Consider the following 19,671-nt stretch of genomic DNA (forward strand, 5'->3'; position numbering starts at 1 on the left):
GATGAGTAAAGCAAAAACAGAAAAAACAAAGTCCTGAAAGGTTACTGGTTGACCAGCCAGCCAGTTTTAAGTCAGGTCCCAACAGATTATGGAGATTATACATAGAAGATAAGAAGTGGAGATGGTTTTGTCCCTGGAGTCCTTAACTTCACTTTAAAAAGAAAGAGAGAGACTGTGTTTCTCCAGAGAATTTTCAATTCTAAGACTTCAGATTGGAAGACATAAAAGATATCTGAAGAAGAATTATTCAGAAGCCAGCTCTTCCACTCCTAACCTGAGCCTCCCACCATCTCAATATTACCTTCAACATCCTCCTTTTTTTGCAGTCTACTGAAGCCGTGATATGTTAAGTATCACATAATCCCTTTTTTCTTTCTTCTCTGAATCCTGAGTTCTGGCAAAACCGAGAACAGAGGGGTGTGCAGCTGTTTATGATCTGTGCCTCTAATCTCTCTCCCTGCTCTGTGGTTGTTTTCTATTGATGAATGGGCAATGAGGCATGGTACACACATTGTGAAACTTTATTCAATTGTGAAGAAAAATGAAATTTTCAGAGAAACGTGTAGAACTTAAAAATAGATGTAACTGAGGAATAAACAAGGCTCAGAAGAACAAATGTTGCTGGAGTTTCGTATGTAGATTGTAGCGGCACCTCTTTAGGTCTCACTTGCTTCTTGTAGGGTATTGTTTTGGAAGCCAGGAAAGTAGGAAGGACATTCACATTCATTCAGGAAGCAGGGATAACCAAAAATAAGTAAAAGATAAAAGTAACCAGGGATAATACTATGGGTTGTAAGGCTCAAGCAGGGAGAAGAAGCTAGAGTGAGTGGGAAAATGAGAGTGAGGGAAGAGAGGGAGGATGACAGGGATGAGGGAGAATGTGACAAGTGACCTGATCAGGATCAATTTCAAGAGGGACTTGAGAAAGGCATGAATGGGAACTGATTCAGTAATGACTCAGAGTGAGTAGTAGATGCAAGCTGTCAGTTCAGGTACTCTCTCTGTTCCTTGAAGATTCTCATCACTCTTCCTTATTCTCCTTCCTTCTTCTTCCTTATCATTCTTTTGCCTTTCCCTCTCTAATCATTCGTTTTCCTTCTCCCCTCTCATGGTTTGGACTTCTCCCAATCAGAGAGTCTGAACCCAGTCTTTTATTGACTAATGTTACACCATCAAGGCTTTTGTCATTGTTAACAATGTTTTTGAAGTTTTAAAATTTACGTAAATTCTATGAATTCTGAATCATTAGTTCTAACCTCTGCTTACTTAAAACAGAAACTAGACAGAAAGCAAAAGCACATTTCCTCATAGGTTTACATAGCTCTCTCTTCATGAGTAGCTTGGCACCGCTCTTATGATTTCCTGCTACAGCACACAGCAGTCCTTAGTAATTACTCTCATGTAAGAACAGAAAAGTGACAGACGACTTACGTTAAAAAGATTTCTTACAAACTTATAAAATTTATGCAAGTAAAGAGGTTAGCTCTCTCTCATATCTCTTTGGGCATTATCATCATATATAGATGGTATACATAGGTATATATAATATATAATTGGTATAAATTATTGTACTATATATACTATATGCCAATTATTGGCATCAGTTTATCTGTTGATAGGTATTTTCTTTTAAATTTTATCTCATGTCCGTTTCAAATGATGCTGCAACAAATATAAATTCTCAAGTCTTTACTTTAGCTTTAGTTCTTTTTGGTGACTACACAGGAGTGAGCTAACTGCCAAATGTACTATAGACTTTAGAGGAGCTGTCTTGGATTCCAAGTAGCAGTACCAATTGAGCTTTACCTGTAACACAAAAGAGCTCCAACTTAGCCACATTTTGTCTAACACTTTTTATTTTCCCTAAATATAGTATGACAATCACTCAACAGGTTATCTGATCCACTTTTGATTCTCATTTCCTGATGCCTAAATCCAGTGGAGCATTTGTTCTTGTGCATCCATTAGTCATATACACATTTTCTATGATGACGTTTCTGTTATAGCTTTATGCCTGATGTTGGCATAGGTTATGCAGTTTTATTATTAAGCATAGGACTTTTCTGTATGTTCTTATTTTTTGTGGTGAGCATATCTTCTGGCATGATGTGGGCTAATTAACTCTCCAGTCTACTTTTAGTTGTTCTGTGTATGTAACATAGGGCCCAGGTCGCCCCGTACAAAGTAAGCATTGTTTACCTCTCACTTGCTCAACTTCTCCATTTCTTGGGTCAATGTCAGGTCACCACCTGTCCTGTTCACCTTGTGCTTGAATACTGACACTTGCTCTTGTGTGGTTCAGGTCCTTTTTTCACTCACAGGTCTAGGTCATAATGAGGGTGAGATGCCTTGGCTGTCCTCTAAGCATAGCCATACTGAACTTCATCATATGATGCCAAGTAATTGCCAATACCCTGTCCATTCTCAACTCATTTTTCTGCCTCAATCTTCAGGCCAACTACTGACACACACACTTCCCTTTTCTATCCCTTCTCAGAACTGAACTAATCTAACTACCTGAAAAATGGAGGAACTGGGAGAAATGTCCTGCCTAAAGGTAGTACAAGTAGGGTCAAACCCACTCAGGGAAGCAGAAAGTGACATCATATCTGAGGCAGAGGGACTCAGAGAGTTCTGTCTATGGCATCCAAGGTTCTGACCTATAAGTAACTTGGAAAAACAAGAAACTGGTGTTTATAAGAAACATGGAAAGCAGTTCAAAGCCAAGTGAGATGTTAGAAGCTGAAGCAACATCCCAGGGAACTTATTGCAAATGCATGGGTTATGTTTGTATGCCACACTCTCAAGGATCATGAGCCACAATGTTCTGGCAGTAATCAGCTATGGGCAGGATTGATGAGGTCCTTTCTCTTTCAGAATTGTCAGAGAGAGGGGGCAGGGGATTACCAAGTAGACTTGGATGGGAGGATCTGCTTGGGATCTCCCAGTAGTAAGGCCTATTTGCCCTTCTGAGCAGCTGCATTCTCCAAGCCTTCTGAAGAACTGTTAAATACTTGTGTGAGGCAAGCTGGATCATGGGATGGCTAAGGTACACTATCTCTTTAGTATTGTAAAGAGCAAGATTCCTGATGTTCATGTGACTGGCCAAACCTGAAGCCTTTCTTGCTCATCTCAAAAGTGGCTCTGACTTGATGCATGACAAGAGCCTGTAGTCTAAACTCAATTACACAGGAATCCTACAGTTGTGTGAATGTAGATACCAAATATCACATGGATGAGGCCTCCAGAAACATGTGAGATCCATATTGCCAATCTGGAACATAATACCAAGAGAGCATATGTCACCTTCTTTCCTAACCTCCTGAAGTCTCTCTTCCCATTAGTCTCTCTCTATTCCCTCCCTCTCCTCCAAAGAGTATAGGAACAACATGCCACCTTATGAACTTTATGGCAGGGGAGAGACAACATGGCAAGACTCTTAAAAGGTAAGCTGGCAGAAGGAGAATTTGAAGAAGAGATTTATATGATAGATGAGGTGACAGTCATGGAAGGACTGTGTTACGTTGGTTGAAAAATGGCTCTTTCAGATATGCATGTCCTCATCTTGATAGAACTAAGAACAGGCCCAGTATTACCACTTTAGGCACAAAGTAACCACATTGGAAAGATGGAGAGATAACCTGGAGATAGAATAAGAGATGTTTAAAGACTATGTTGGATTTTAACACTTAGGGGGGCTCTTGAAACATAGGAATTCAGCTGTAGGTGATGGGAAATATAAGAAGAGGCATAGCAATAACCAAGGGGGTAATGGCAATGCAATGACCTTCATTCTAGTGAAATCATGAAAAACACCTGATATGTAGAACCATAAGGGCACATACTTCTCTTGTAATTAATTATAACATCAGTATAAAGCTCAATTTAAGGATAGTCAAGCAGTAGAATAGAAGGAAATACACAGAAGAAAAGGCAGAGTGCAAGTTAGGGAGATCATTAAGGTCAAAGGTCAAACATGTAGTCAGGTAGGGGACAGGTAGAGAGAAAAGCAAGTAGGGATTCCAGAAGAAGTTGAGATAGAAAGACTGACAGACAAGGAGACTGGAAGCACAGCAGAAGGTGGGTGGAGGTGAACAAGGTGAGAAGAAAGGAGATGTGAGCAGATGGACTAGGGACAAGAGTGAGTGACAGAAAGATAAGATGGTAGGCAGCATGCCATTGGAGTTGTCTTGATCTGTGAAGATTATTGGAGCTTCTTGAGACGCAAGTGGATCCCATTCTTGGACTTCAACACAAGTCTTGGAATGGGGATGGGGACCCTGGTGGGATCTGGCAGCAACTCAAAGCGGAGCAGGGTCAGGGCCACAGCCACCTTCAGCTCATTCATGGCAAACTGTTTCCCAATGCAGTTCCTGGGTCAGAAAATTACAATAAAATAAATGGCCTTGGGTTCTATTGTGAGCTGTGCAGGCATTGCCCTCTGTGTCCTAGCATAGAACTGGACATCTAGGGCACTCTATAATAGGACTCAGCCTGACCTCTTTCCTTCCAAGTCACACACATATAACTTTACCTTGGACCTTAATTCTTGCTGTCTTGTTTTTCCTTATATTTTTTATTTTGGGGATTATAATATAATTACAACCTTTCTCCCTTTCCTATTCTCTTTCCAAACTCTTCCATATAACCACCTAACCCACTGCCACCCTCCGTGTTCCTCCTCATACACTCCCTTTCCCCATTCCCCACCCCATCCCCTTCTCCTCTGAGAGGTTTGAGCTCCCCCTCCTATTATTCATTTACTCTGGCACATCAACTCTCTGTAGGATTAGGCATATTCTCTCCCACTGAGGCCAGACAAGGCAGCCCAGTTAGGAGAACATATTCCACGGACATGCAATAGCTTTAGTAATAGCCCCTGCTCAGTTGTTTCGATACCCACATGAAGTCAGATCTACACATCTGCCTCATATGTGTTGGGGGTGGGGCATTCATTACAGCCTGTGTAGGCTCTTCAGTTGGTGATTCAGTTTCTGAGAGCCCCCAAGGGTCAAGGTTAGTTTATTCTGTTCATCTTCCTCTGGAGTTCCTCTTTGGAGCCCTCAATCAAGCTCCATTGAATGTTTGATTTTTGAGTCTCCACATCTGTTTCAGTAAGCTGCCGAGTGGATCCTCTCAGAGCACAGTTATGCTAGGTTTCTGTCATGCATACCCTTTCTTGCTGTCTTAATCTTTTACAAATACCCCTCTTTTCTGAGACTGGCTCTAATTCTGCTTTGAAAGGCAAGGAATCAGCTAGTTAGGGCCAGCTCTCTTAATAGCAGTCTTTGGCTAGCTGACTCCCCATATTAGGAGTTTCTGATCCACCAGTACGGATTTTACTGGTCAGGGCAACATGAAGATGGATGGATCATACTCTTAGGAATCTCTGTCTTGGGGACAAAGTCAACATGGTTCTAACATAGGAGCCAAATGCTGATTAAGAAGTTCCTAGAAAACATATGAGGTAGGGATCCTCAAGCTCCTGCCTATCTGCCTCCCACTCAGTGGTCCGACTCCAGTTCCTCCTCACTCCACAAGCACTCATATGGCTTTAATTCTATTTCATCCCTGTATGCTTCCCTTAGTTTTCTGTCTGTAATTCACTGGTTCCCCCGAATTCTCTCTCTTCATATTGACCCTCCTATTCTTCCAAACTAATAGATGATGGCTCAGATGCAGCCACACCTCCTGTAAGTTATTGCCGCCACACCTCCTACCTTTCCAGCCCCTATTTATCTCAGCAAATGTTGAGGCCAAAGAGAAACTCTCCTCCTCTCTCTTCTCTTTCTCCATCTTCCCCCTCAGTCTTTCTTCCTCTCTGCCCCTCTCTCCATCTCTGTCTTTCTCCTTCACCATCCCTTTCTCTGTCTCTGTCTGTCTCTATCTCTGTCTCTTCCTTCCATATGCTCAAGGCTCAGAATATTGAGCAACTAGTCCTCATCCTTCTGCCAAGGTGTACCATTGGTGTGCTTCATTGGAGGCCACAGCTCAGTCCAGAGCTTAGGACAGTGCCAGGAATGTCGATCATTCTACTAATTTCTCAGTGAGAAAGGAAAGTATCAAAGAAGAAAGAAATGATGTCTCTTTCACACAGGTGTTGCTGATTCTGCAGACCAGCTTTCTGTTCTTGCTGATGAACTGGAAGCAGGACCCTATGTCTCTGCACTTTTGTCACAGTATAGGACTTGGCCCAGAGGAAAAAATAATTTTAATAAATACTTTTGTGTGTTTATTTTACTAATTTTAAAAAATAAAAATGCATTAGAGAACATATAGGGTAAATTTTTCATGGTAATTGAACTATCTGCTTCTATTCTATTTGTCAATGACCTCATCATGATTTCTAACTGAACCCTAAGAGGAAGTGTTCACCCCTAGATAAACTTATCCTAGATAAACAATATGTTTATAGCCTGCTCTGTGATAATTGATTATGCATGGTAGAAATCATAGAATTGTGGACAGAGAAAGCCTTTTTTGTCTTCATTACTTCCTTGGCAATTCGCATTCCATAAGAAGATTGAGTCCTTCAGCCTTTACACAATTCATAGCAGCTCTCTGCACTGTAACATTCTAGCTAACAGCTATTTCAGAAATGTTTGTTAGTGTAAACACTAGTACAGGTTATAGATAAGTTGTGTCTAATGTATTCTCCCCATTTTCCAAAACTGGTAAGTGGATCACAGCTCTGCAATGTAAATATCTCTCTAAATTTTGTTCTTTGGGAAACTAGATATCTTAATATGCAGTCGAAATTTTGTTGGGCTAGAAATAAAAACTATATAGAAGAAGACTCATTGGTGCCCACCCTACCACAATAAGCTCTCGACTTTTCCATACATGGCTGCAACACAATTCTAAAAACACAAAAATGTTTTTATAGTCATCAAACTATAAAACTATAACTGATTGATGAATTAAACAGAGGTAGTAGGATAGGTTGAGAGTGATGGGGATGTACATTCATCTTTTAAGATATATAACAGATGAGGGAAACAAATACCTGAGAGCTAGTTTGCATGAGAAAACCTAAGTATGAAGATCATATTCTAGAAATGAATGAAAATGTCAACATACACTGAAGTTGGAAATACACACTGATGCAAACTTATATGTCCTTTGGGAAGAATAGCCTGCCAACCTCCCTCCCCCAGTTGCTCCTTTAAATACCAACTCCTTCGGGGGACATAGAAAATCCCTCACACCTATAAACACCTGAAGATGTCACATATGAACTTAGGGAATCACAGACAGTAGAGATGTACCCAGAGACTACCCTTTCCTCCATTCATTACACACAATGGACCAATGGACACCTCACCTTGCTCCTCCTGAGAAGGGCAGGAATGAATGGCTGTGTCGGGAAGATTCTGGTGCAAATCGAGAAGGGTCAAATACCTGCAATGTGAATACCAAATTTAGGGCAGGTGGAACTCAAACTCCTGCTTTCCACTCATGAAGGGACCAAATGTCCAGGAGTGAGAGTAGAGGGAAGTGTTGGCCCTGAGAAATCTTTCCCTGACCTTTTCCTATCGCCCATTTTACCTCTGGATTTGGCCACACAGTTGGATTGTGATGAAGGCCATAAAAGGAGAGCAAGACTGTGATACCTGTGGGGTGAGTGGAACAAAGAATGAATGATTATGCCAATGGGTAGGGCACTAACTCCCATATTCAGCAGAGAATATGCACACAAATGGTCTGCATGCTGGAATCATCATTTTAATCACAGAGAAGTAGGGTAGGGTTGGTAAAGCACTGAGCGTGAGTTACTTACCTAAAACCATGAGCCTAGGTGTGAGAACAAGAAAGCATTTGGGAATCAATGTTATATTAAGTAAATGATAACTCTCTTTCATCAAACGCCTTTCGTGAGCCTTTGCCACACTCAACATTCATAGGCAGCTCCCAAGAACTAAATATCTCTTTTTAGATGAGATTCTGGAACCTCAGCAAGACTGATTATCTTTTCTTGTTAACACAGCTTCACTGTGGCACAAGGGAAAATCATGCCCAATGATGAGTGATTAAGTGTGTATTTTTATACCATGATACGGAACTAAGATCTGGTCATCAGCTGAAATCTGCTATCAACTTGAAGGATCCTCAGACAGTGGAATATGTTTCATCCATGACATGGAAGTCCCTGAAATTTCTCATTTGCCTTCATCTGTAGAAAAAAACATAGCTTCCTAACACTTAACTAGGTTTTTTTTTTTTTTGCATCAAGTAATAATTTAGCGACTAATCACTAAAGACTGAAGTTCAATATAGAGGTTGGCCTTTATTTCCTGAGATTTTTCTGAAGTCTAACTGTATGCAAAGCACTTCACACACTACAATCTAACTTAAAGTAAAAATCCTTTTATCACTACTGATAAGGTATGGGAAATCCATTAGAGATTTCACTAATTCAAAACTGCTGAAGAATCATGGAATTCCCATTCTTCTTAGCCCCTGCTGAGCTGGTCTGGGGAGTCCATACCTTTGGGTAAAGAGCGTCCATCTGGGAAGTTGACAGGTGAGCTGAGCTCTCTGCTCACACCTGGTACAGGTGGGTAGAGTCTCAGGGCCTCCTTGATGCACATTGTGGTGTAGGGCATCTTGTCCAGGTTGTCCCTGAATTGAGGCACATCCAAAAGTCACACAGAGCTGGGACAACCAGGAGTTTCCCATTACCAAAAGATAGAAATCTCATCCATCTTGAGCTCCCACTCACCAAGTGATAGAAGCTCCATCTCCTAGGAGACTCTGGATCTCCTTCCTGCATCTCTGTTGGTGTTCAGGATTTGTGGCCAAAGCATAGAAGATCCAGGAGATACCACTAGCTGTGGTGTCATGGCCCTCAAACATGAAGGTATCCACTTCAGCACGAAGGTCCTTATCAGATAAGCTGCTTCCATTTTCGATCTGGATAAAGCCACCAATGAGAGAGTAATGTTTGTTTCTTGCTCTGTGATTCTAGATCAAGTCTCAAGTCTCTCATCTGGTTTCATACACTCACTCTGGCAAACAGGAGGATGTCCAGGAAATCCAATCGCCTTTTCTTCTTAACCTTTTCCAGCTCTCCCTCATCCTGAAGTTGAGCCCTCCTTGACTTGATCACTTTGTCTGTCCAAGGATAGTAGTTACCAGGCTGAGATGAAAGCTCACCTCCTAAGAGGCCCATGTGCCCTCTTTCCTCACATCTATTCCCCCTAGAGGCCAGGATGCTTATGGTCAAGGGTGGGTAAGGTGTGAGAGGCCAGGATACCTGAAAGAGATCAGGCTGCCCCTAGGGATAACAACTGGAGAAGATCTTTTTGGATCCTGCAGGGACGGTTTCATTTAATATCACCAATGTGATACCCCAGGTAAGCCCTACATATCATCCAGTATCCTATATCTTAGCTTCCTTGTACTAGGAAAGTACCCAACCTGAATTCATCTTTCATCCTTCAGAGGAACAAAGGACCTGGCTCTGCCTCAGAGATTATGGTTGGTATCTTTAGGCTGACTCTGGTAAAAGAGGGCGGAGAAAAGAAACAGACAGAACCTGTGTGATCATGGGCAAGTTGGCAGGCACTGTTGGCCTGGCGGCCATTAGAGGACACACTGTAGATGATGTCATTCTGGTGAAAGATATTACACACACGGAGAAAAAAGAGATTATTCAGGTCTTCAACTGCCTGGATGTAGGACTTGTATTTTCTGTGAACACAACAGAACAGATCAGTGATAAGAAGATATGACCCAGAGACAGAGTGGTAATTCCCTTAATTTGGACAGAGATAACACTAGGATGTATGTTGTTTCTGTCTTATAACCCTTGTAACCACTATGTCTTTAGAAGATGGCATGACCATTCAGGCTTCTACCTGTCTGGAAACCAGTGATATATCTGAGGCAGGGTAGAGAATCTTGTGTTTTGTGGATATTAGTATCTAAGCTGTTCCATATGCTTCTCAGGTGAAGCCACATTAGTTGACAAGAGCAAAGACTCTATGGTTCAGGGATACTCACCTGTCCAACTGGACACTGCCCTCATGGCTGAAGGCACATTTCATGATGGTGTCCAAGGTCATCAAAGTGACGTGCTGGAAGATCTCTAGGGTGGAATCCTGGCCAACAATCTTTTCCCATTTATCCTGTAGTGGAAGTAGAGAACTGACTCCAAGTCTCCCAAAAGGCTGGTGCTAACTAGAACAGGCTCATTTCCTCCATCTCTAGATATGATTTTATGACTCCCTGTATCAGTTGTTGTGATGGCTCATTTTCATTCTCAACTTAGTTAAATTAAGAAACACCAAAGGGACTCCCTGTGAATATAGGATTGTTCTGACCAGGGAAGTAGGTAGGCTAATTGTATATGTTTACTCTCCTCTGCAGATCTTCACTTCTTCCTCCTTTCCTCTAAGTCCAATCCCCTAATCTCATGCCCAGCTCCTTACAGGATCCTGCTTTTGATTCTCCTCACTTTCGTCTCCCAGCCTGGTGGAACACCCTGCTTTCCTCCATCTTGTAAAGCCCTTAAAGCCCACCTCTATTCCTAAGTCCCAGGTCCCGATACTCAGAAACAGATTTTACCTGGAACCCCCACTGCCCATACCTATCAGAACCCCAAAAGATTTTCTAACAGGCAAAGGACAGCCACAGAATTCTCCTAAAAACCAGAGAGGAAACAGAAACTGAGGAATAAAACACCTATTCAACAAAGTCAAGACCAGGTGTCATCACCTAGAATTATAATCTTCCGAATCTCACATGCCTAGCTGCCAGCATAAAACCATGAGCAATAACAGCCAGGACAATATGTTCTGCAATTCTACCACAGCTGGTCCTGAATATTCCAATATAGTTAAAGTACAAGTAAAAGACCTTAAAATGCCCTTTACAAATACAATAGAGGTCCTTAAAGAGGAAACAAATAAACCCCTTAAAGAAATCTATGAAAACACAAACAATAAGTGGAAGGAAATGAACAAAACCACTCAAGCTCTGAAAGTGAAAATAGAATCAATAAAAAAAAAAACCTGAGGAAAATCTGTAAATAAAAAATTTAGGAATTCCAACAGGAATCAGGAAGGCAAGACTCACCAACAGAATGGAAGAAATGGAAAAAAAAGAATCTCAGGAATTGAAGACACAATAGAGGAAATGGACATCAGTCACAGAAAATGTCAAATCTAAAATATCCTGGTACAAAACATCCAAGGAATCTATGGTACCATGAAAAGACCAAATCTAAGAATAATAGGAACAGAGGAAGGAGAAAAAAAAGTCAGGTCAAACTCAGACAATATTGTCAACAAAATCATAGAAGAAAATTTCCCTAACCTAAAGATGGAGATGCCTATCAAAGTATAAAAAGCATACAGAACCCCCAGATACACTGAACCAGAAAAGAAAGTTCCCTCAGCACAAAAATCAAAACACCGAATGTAAAGAACAAAGAAAAAATATTAACAGCTACAAGAGGGAAAGACCAAGTAGCATATAAAGTATTAGAACTGCATCTGAAATCTTAATGGAAACTCTAAAAGCCAGAAGGTCCTTTATAAATGTCCTGCAGACTATAAAAGACCAAAAATGCTAACCCAGATTACTATATCCAGAAAAAATTTAATTACCACAGATGAAAAAAAATAAGACTTTCCATGGTAAAAGCAAGGTTAAACAATATTTTTCTACAAATTCAGCCTGGTGAAAGGTGCTAGAAAATAATCACCAAACTAAAGAGGTTAACTACATCCAAGAAAACACAGGGAATAAATAATCTCAAACCAGCAAAGTCAAAAAAGGGAAAACAATATGCTCTCTCTGTCTCTGTCTCTCTTACTCTCAAACACACACACACACACACACACACACACACACACACACACACACACACCCCACTACCACAACCAGCAGCAGCAACAACAAAATAACAGGAATCATAAATCATTGATCATTGATATTTCTCAACATCAACTATCTGAATTCCCCCAATAAAAAGACTAAGAGAGAGGATGTAGAAACAGGATCCATACTTCTGCTGTATCCAAAAAAAATATTAATATCACCTCACGGTAAATGGTTGGAAAAAGTTATCCCAAACCAATGCACCTAAGAAACAAACTGGTGTGGCAATTTTTATATCTGACAAAATAAACGTCAAACAAAAATTAGAAGGGCTAGAGAAGGACAGTATATACTCATCAAAGGAAAATCCATCAAGATGACATTATAATTCTTAACATCTATGCCCCAAACATGAGAGCACTCAAATGTATGAAAGAAACATTATTACAGCTTAAATCACATATTGATACTACCACACTGATTGTGGGAGACTTTAATAGTCTACACTCACCAATCATCCACACAAAAACTTAACAGAGAAATGCTGGTACTCACTGACATTATAAATCAAATGGACCTAACATATTTAGAGAACAGTTCTCCTAAAGACAAAAGAATAGACCTTCTTTTCAGCACCTCACAGAACTTTCTTCAAAGTTGGCCACATACTTGAACACAAAACAAGTCCCAAAAGATACAAGAAGGTTGAAATAACACCCTGCATCCTATCTGATCAGCACAGGTTAAAGTTGCATATCAGCAACAATAGAAACACAGAAAAGTTACAAACTCATAGAGACTGAATAACCCACTGAATGACAAAAAAAAAAATGGGTTAAGACAGAAATTGAGAAAGAAATCAAAGTCTTTCTAGAGTTGAATGAAAATGAACACACAATATACTCAAACGTATGGGACACAATAAAGCAGTGCTAAGGGGGTAAGTTTACAGTACTAAGTGCCTACATAAAAAGACCTCAACATAAAAAAAAATTACACTGTACCTGATAGAATAGAAAATGGGAAATAGTCTTGAATTTATTGGCACAGGAAAAGGTTCTCTGACCAGAACACTGTTAGCACAGGCACTAAGATCAACAATTAATAAATGAGACCGCATGAACCTGAGAATCTTCTCCATTGCAAAGGACACCATCATTTGGATAATATGATAGTGTACAGAATGGGAAAAGAGCTATACAGCTAATAGAGGGCTAATATTCAAAATATATAAAGAAATTAAGAAGCTAGATATCAAAAATTGAATAACCCAATTAAAATGGTGTACATATCTAAAAAAAATCTCAATAGAGAAAGCTGAAATGTCTGAGAAACATTTAAAGAAACTTTCAACATCCTTAGCCATCAGGGAAATGCAAATCAAAGCTACTTTTATCTTATCACATCAGCATATTAATAAAAGAGTCATTAAACTTGTACTTAGTGGAGCAAATAGCATATATCCAGGGTTATCTTCTCCCGGTCTAAGCTTTACCCTGCTGCAGAAGATACTATTGTTGCAATCATGGCAGAAGGAAAGAAACGTGTTTTATGTTTTGAAGTCCTGAAGATATCTGCAGAAGATTTTGAGAAAGTCAACAAAGGAACTTAGCATTGAAAATATCCATTATTTAAATGATGTGCTGTGGCATATGAAGATACATAAATGAGCCTCAAAAGGAATGTGCTTGGGCTAAGTGTGGATATTGTGCTACATCTGTGTTTGTGTCTGTGTGTGGCAGTGTGAAGACCATGCCTCTGCAGCTATGCTGAATAAGTTCTTCAGATGCTAAAACAGATAAACATTGCTTTAAATAATAAAAATATAATAAATAATATATTTTAGGCTTCCCCTCAAAGAAAGAAAGAACAAAAGAAAGAAAGAAAGAAAGAAAGAAAGAAAGAAAGAAAGAAAAAGGAAGGAAGGAAGGAAGGAAGAAGAAAAAAAAGAAAGAAAAGACCGACCAAGGGCGTTACTGAGGCACACCTTTGTCTCTGTGTGAGCATTAGAATAGAATCAATTTAGGGAGTAAGAACTTTTGTGAGTGAGAACACAGCTCCATGGGCTAGGGCTCTAGACTAAATAGAAAGGGAAAAGGAGAAATTTAAGGAAATATTGGTCCTCCTCTTTCTTTCTTTCTTCCTGGTTGGGATCATGAAACAACTACTCATGTTTTTTTCCACCTCAATAGACTATATTCCTCAGAACTGTGAGCAAAAATAAACCTTTCCTTTCTTTGGCACCTCTTGTCAGGTCTTAAATCACATCAACAACAGAAGTGACTAATACAGACATCCTTTAGAAAATTAAGTGTGAATAAATATCTCATACCTATTTCTCAGAAAAAAAAATTAAATATACCTTCACTTTTAATTTTGTAAATCAGTTACAACTTTTTAGTTGATGAAGGTGACGTAGGAGAACGCTTCATATTTCTAGTAGATTAATGAAACTCAAAAGAACTAATGGAAATTCAAATATGAGAATAAAATAGTCAAGGAAAAGAAAGCCTATGGGCCTGCCTATGTGTTTCTAATGAGTATAATTTTAGTCTTTAACTCTTTCTCATTTATCAAAAGTTTAATAAGCACTATAAAGTCAGAAATTAGAGTCATAAGGGGTATGGTGGTATATAATGTTTGGCTGTGAGAATGTGGCCCAGGTGTGCATTTCACAGTTTGTGTCTTTCAATTCTATGCAGATGTTTGGGGCCCCTGGACAGAGTGACATTTTGGGGAGTAGACCTGATCACTGAAGTGGCTATTTCCAGGACATTCAAGGAGGATGGACAGCTAACATTGTGGTCTGCCAGGATTCACCATTCATCAAGCATGCTGTTAGACTTGGCTATGTTCCCACTATGATTTCTCTTTTGTCTTCTCTTCTCTTCTCTTCTCTTCTCTTCTCTTCTCTTCTCTTCTCTTCTCTCCTCTCCTCTCCTCTCCTCTCCTCTCCTCTCCTCTCCTCTCCTCCCTCCCCTCCCCTCCCTTCCCTTCCCTTCTCTTTCCTTTTCTTCCATTCATTTCCCTTCCCTTTCCTTCCTTTTCCCTCTCTTCTCCTCTTCGCTGCTCTCTTCTCCTCCCCTATGCCCTTCCCCCTTTTCCTTGACTTTTGAGGAACCTATTTCACATTATGAGTTTTTATTTAATGTGACTATGACTGATGGGTTTTTATTGTAAAGAGTAGAATCTGACTTTGTGTTCAGAGTGGGTTGTAGGCATGAGAGTGAAAGACAGAGGGAGAGAGGGATGTGAGTGTGTGCATGCACACACAGAAGACTCACCAGCATTATATGAACAGAGTCTGCCATGATTCCCACATAAGGCTTCAGAGTGTCATAGTGAAAAGCTGGTGTCAACATTTTTCGGTGCTGGAACCATGTCTGTCCATTCAGCAGAAGCAAACCATACCCTGTACAGAGATGGTTATGTGAAGGAGAGTGTGAGCAATAAGATTTAGAAGACTGGGGGCAGTTTGGAGAGACAAACATTGGAGGTCTTGGAGGAACAGGAAGACAAGTAAGTGTGGAAAAGACTAGTACTTTTCAATACGTTTTTCCCAGTTGGCCTGGTATGGGGCGGTGGGCTGTGAGAGGCAGCTGGGTGCTTGGTTTAGCACAGGCCTCGAACCCCAGACCCTAATGGGACAGAAGGTGTTCAGCTTTGCTCCTGGGCCCTGGTTCCTTTCACTTAGCTTCAGCCTTCTACAGCCCCTCCCAAAGAGAGGTCTTTGTCACCCAGCACAGGTAGAGGGCATGACTACAGGCCTTAGCCTCAAGAGATTTCCATATTAATGAGATACCTGAAGGCCAGAGGACATAGCCAATTAAACGTTTCTTCCAAACAGTATTTAACCAAAGGCTGCCCTGGAGGTATGGAGGGTGCAGCCACATTCACTTTCTGCCATGACAATAAACCTTTTAAAATCATGGACTTCCTCATGTCTTAGGGACCCCACCGTGGGGAACTGTGGAGAAGGCCTTAGACTACCGAGCTGCTGCTTAATCTCCCGCTGAGGATTTCTCTACGTTTTTTCAGCCGTGGAGGCCTGCTGACTCAAGCAAGCTAGCCGAGCCAGCCAAGTGAGTGCCATAACCAAGAGTCTCTGACTTGTGGGGTGCTGCTGGGGCTTCTCTCCCCCCTTGTTTCTCTTGGCTGCAGGCCTGTCCAGCCCATATGCCCTTGCATCTCAGTTCTTCCACGGCTCCTGGCAGCATCTGGGAGCCCGACAGAGACCACCAGCCTCCAGGTCAGCCATCTAGGCCTGGAGACCCCCACTCAGGAGCCCTGCCCCCTGGAGACTTCTGGCTGAGACCTCTCCACACCTAGGTGGAGCCCCGCAGCATCCACCCGGCCCTCCTGGAGTGAACTCAGTCAAATTCCCAAGCTTCTGCCTCCCTGAGCCAAGGCAGACACTCAACTCCACCCAACAGGACCCACACCCGTATGCTGGAGCTAACAGTGCTGCAGCCTGATACATACAATGTGATAGATGTGATCATGATAAAGATTCAAAATCATGAGGGAAGATCATATACATGTCAAGCTGAGAATGTTTGTAAATAGGAGATACAGAAACACAAGGAGAAGGTTAATGTCTGGTTAGAAAAGAAACTAGATTAAATGAAACATTACATCTTGAAGATCATGGCCAATCTCCCATTGTTCTCAATGAGTCAAGATAACATTCTTGACAAACTCAAGTGGAGAGTGACCACAATTGACATTTATATGGCTATACATACCAATCCAGGGAGCTAGAAATCTGTAAGAACCATGAGCTTTTGGGTCTGAAAAAAAAAAGTGAGGCATTAATTAGAAACAAAGATGGTTGTAGATAAGACCAGAGAAAGACATGAAAGTTTGATTACTGCCCCTCGGCAGTTTGCCTCATGCTACCTCCCAATGTCTTCCATCCCCTTCTATCCACCTCGACAGTTTGGCTTAGGAATGCAACCTCCGTTCACCAGAAGCTAATCATCCCCAGGATTAGAATGGTAAATTAGCAAGCAACATAGGTTATCATGTCCTTGACTCCAAGGAATAAAAGCCTTGTGGTTGGTTTTACTTCGGTGCCTTGGTTATCCATGATACAAAACAGAAACAATTAGAAGATTCAAATGCAAGTCAGTATACATATGAACTTTTATATATAACTGAATACCCTGATTTGATTCAAAAATGGTAAGTGGATTGGATCCATACTACTCTTTTAACATAATACTAAGTATAAACAAGTATTAAGTAAATATTGCTGTGCGTATGCTAGGAAAAACGGAAGGTACTGTTTCGGCATTAGTAACTCAATCACCACCTCTTCCTGTAACTTCATGGGCTCAGGATCCTCAACGGTGATGGAGTTTCACTCTCACCTGATCTCCCCAGAATCAGCTTCATGTAGTCAGGATCATACACTTGGATGCGCATTTTGCTCCCCCAGAGCCAATGTGGACAGGCACTTGGGAAATTCTTTATCCTCATTAGAATATCTTGAAACTCCTGGTCCTTTGGGACCTGATATCAGAAAAGTGAATCACTGAAAATACTTCATGCCAGGTGTGGTTATTTATGTTTGTAATCCTAACACAACACTGAAGCCCGAGGATCTCTGCTGATATGAGACCAATATAGGTTACATAGTGAGTTCAAGACCAACCTGGGCTACCTTGCAAGACATTGTCAAATAACAAAACAAAACAAAAACCAAACAAACAAAACCTCCAGAGTAAAATCCAAAAAAAAATCTTTTGTTTTAGTTATTAGTTCTAAATAAAGTGCAGAACAACCACAGGGATAGAGTGAAGATGATTTAACAGAACCTAGGACCAGAGCAGAGCTTGATGGCCTATCTATGGTGTCATCCAGATCTTTACTCTCTTCTAGGAACTGATTTGAGCCAGATGCTGTGGTCCTGCTGGATAAAGCTGTATTCCCCAGAATCTTGCCCCAGAACCTCAGCTCTGGCTCAAATTCCACATAACTTATCCTAACTGTGGTCAATATGCAACCCTTGTCATGTGTTTCTCCCTGCAGCCTTTGACCTAGTTCTATGTTCATCCCCTTGGAGGTGACAGTTTTAAGCCCTCCCCAACCCCTAGGCTGCTTTTTTCTCTCATTTCTGGAGACTGTACAATTGTGTCAGGTTCTTGGCTGGGCACTGAGGTATACAGTGCTCTTAGCAACATGGAACACACACAATATGCAGGAGAAGGGCCCATAAATAAACAGACTTTGAATAACAGTGCATCTCTAGCAATGGACCCTCACATTGGAAAAAAAAAAAACACTTTTCTGACCCTCAGGATTTCAACCTATAAATCGTTTACCGAGGCAGCTTTTCCAGTCTTAGGTAGACACATAGGGTCAGTCGCCTTACCCAATAGTAGGGTGATTCCCTTTAGGACAGCAGGTATCTCCTGTGATTCCTATCTGTTATTACTGTACACAAGACAGATTTTATCACAATTCTAGCCATGTTCTCAGACAAGCTCTATGCCAGGGGGAGAGGATGACAGAGTAATGGGGACAGGGAACCACCGAGTAGCCCAGCTTATTTAGAACAGGTGAGGCTGCAGGTGTTGCTCAACCTGGAAAGAAAAAAGTTCAGATAGGACCAACCACAAGCTCCCAAGTCTGAGGCTCAACCACAAGCTCCCAAGTCTGAGGCTCTCAGAACAGATGACAGATCTGCATAAGTGAGCAGAAGAGCTGACAATAGCAAGACCAGGCTCTTCTGAGCAGTGAGCCCCTGTTGCTGGAGTAAGTAAGCCCAGCCTGAGATGTGTTCCAGCCTGAGCTGGCTGACCCATGAAGAACCTGTGTTTGTTTTATAGCAAGCTCTGTTTCATTAGTTTGATTCTTTGAGAGCCTCATCCTCCATGTTCTCCCACCCACCCTTCTCTTTCCTTCCTACCTTGTGCCCAGAGAACCAGTGAGAAGGTGGGGATGGGAACTGCTGGGTAGCTCTGAGTAGCCATTGCCTGTGCAGGTAGAACTGGGCTGTCTTGAAGAGCAGCAGAAGCAGGCTGAGCACAGAGGCTACTTGGAGGACCTCATAGATGCTTCCTGGGAATCTGATGGAGCTCAGAGCAGAGCTACTCATGGTACAACAGCTTCTGGATCACCGGTGTCCTTCACTTTCACTGAACACCCTCACGTCTGCAAACCCCAGGAAGATTGCCCCACCTACTCGTGGGAGGGAGATGGGTGTGAACAGAGCTTGATTCCAAGACCATAGTTGATGAACCTGAACAACCTCTTTTGGGAAGCAGTGAAATGGAAGACATATCAAGTGACAGTGGTAGGTGTCACTTCATCTACACAGCTCACAAATATTTGCGAAAGAGCTACAAAAAGAGAGGACAGAAGGTGAATTCAAGGAGATCGTGGTTTAGTTTATTAAAAGTTCATTAGAAGTGGATTTTGTACTATTGCTAAGATTTTAGGGATGGAAAATTATGACAAATAGGCAAATTATGAAGGTTTAGTTAGGGGAAACTCAGTGAAAGTATGTAGTAGAATTTCCTACAGGATGTCCAAGCCAGGACACTCTGACGTGCCCCCCACCCCCGGTCTTGTTGCTTTCACCATTCAATCACGACTTACAGTGATTGTGCTGGTGTAAGGTGCATTGAACTTGGATTCAAGAAGCTTAAAATGGAGGTCAGCCTCACTACATAATGCAGCCAGTAACTTTACTTCCCTGAGCGCAGTGTTTTCTTTTGTAACATGAGATCTTAATCCCTTTCTAGATATCTAATAGGATACACTGTGTTTTTTCCATCACTTAACAAATTCCACAAATATTTACTGAACTGACAGTCTTATGATCAATGGCAGAAAGCA

General features: G+C 41.3%; 1 protein-coding gene across 1 annotated transcript; it reads right to left on the reverse strand.

Moving 5' to 3' along the window:
* Positions 1 to 498: 498 nt before the first annotated feature.
* On the reverse strand, positions 499 to 19,009 carry LOC114636533 (cytochrome P450 4A12). The gene is made up of 12 exons (XM_028784603.1): positions 18,740 to 19,009; positions 17,199 to 17,340; positions 16,572 to 16,616; positions 15,111 to 15,238; positions 10,006 to 10,130; positions 9,539 to 9,693; positions 9,008 to 9,114; positions 8,723 to 8,913; positions 8,489 to 8,622; positions 7,549 to 7,613; positions 7,325 to 7,401; positions 499 to 4,373 (listed from the first exon to the last, which is right to left on the reverse strand). Exons 1-12 carry the CDS (start codon positions 18,926 to 18,928, stop codon positions 4,205 to 4,207), a joined length of 1,527 nt encoding a protein of 508 aa, XP_028640436.1. The 5' UTR covers positions 18,929 to 19,009; the 3' UTR covers positions 499 to 4,204.
* Between the last annotated feature and the right edge of the window lie 662 nt (positions 19,010 to 19,671).

The sequence above is a fragment of the Grammomys surdaster genome, unplaced genomic scaffold, assembly GCF_004785775.1.
Source record: "Grammomys surdaster isolate TR1022 unplaced genomic scaffold, NIH_TR_1.0 100, whole genome shotgun sequence".
Lineage (NCBI taxonomy): Eukaryota > Metazoa > Chordata > Mammalia > Rodentia > Muridae > Grammomys > Grammomys surdaster.

Coding starts and splice junctions, on each gene's coding strand:
- LOC114636533 (XM_028784603.1), bottom strand. CDS start 18,928: ATGAGTAGCTCTGCTCTGAGCTCCATCAGATTCCCAGGAAGCATCTAT. Junction 17,341..18,739: donor ACTGGTTCTCTGGGCACAAG/GTAGGAAGGAAA, acceptor TTCTGATATCAG/GTCCCAAAGGACCAGGAGTT. Junction 10,131..15,110: donor ACTCTGTTCATATAATGCTG/GTGAGTCTTCTG, acceptor CTTCCACTACAG/GATAAATGGGAAAAGATTGT.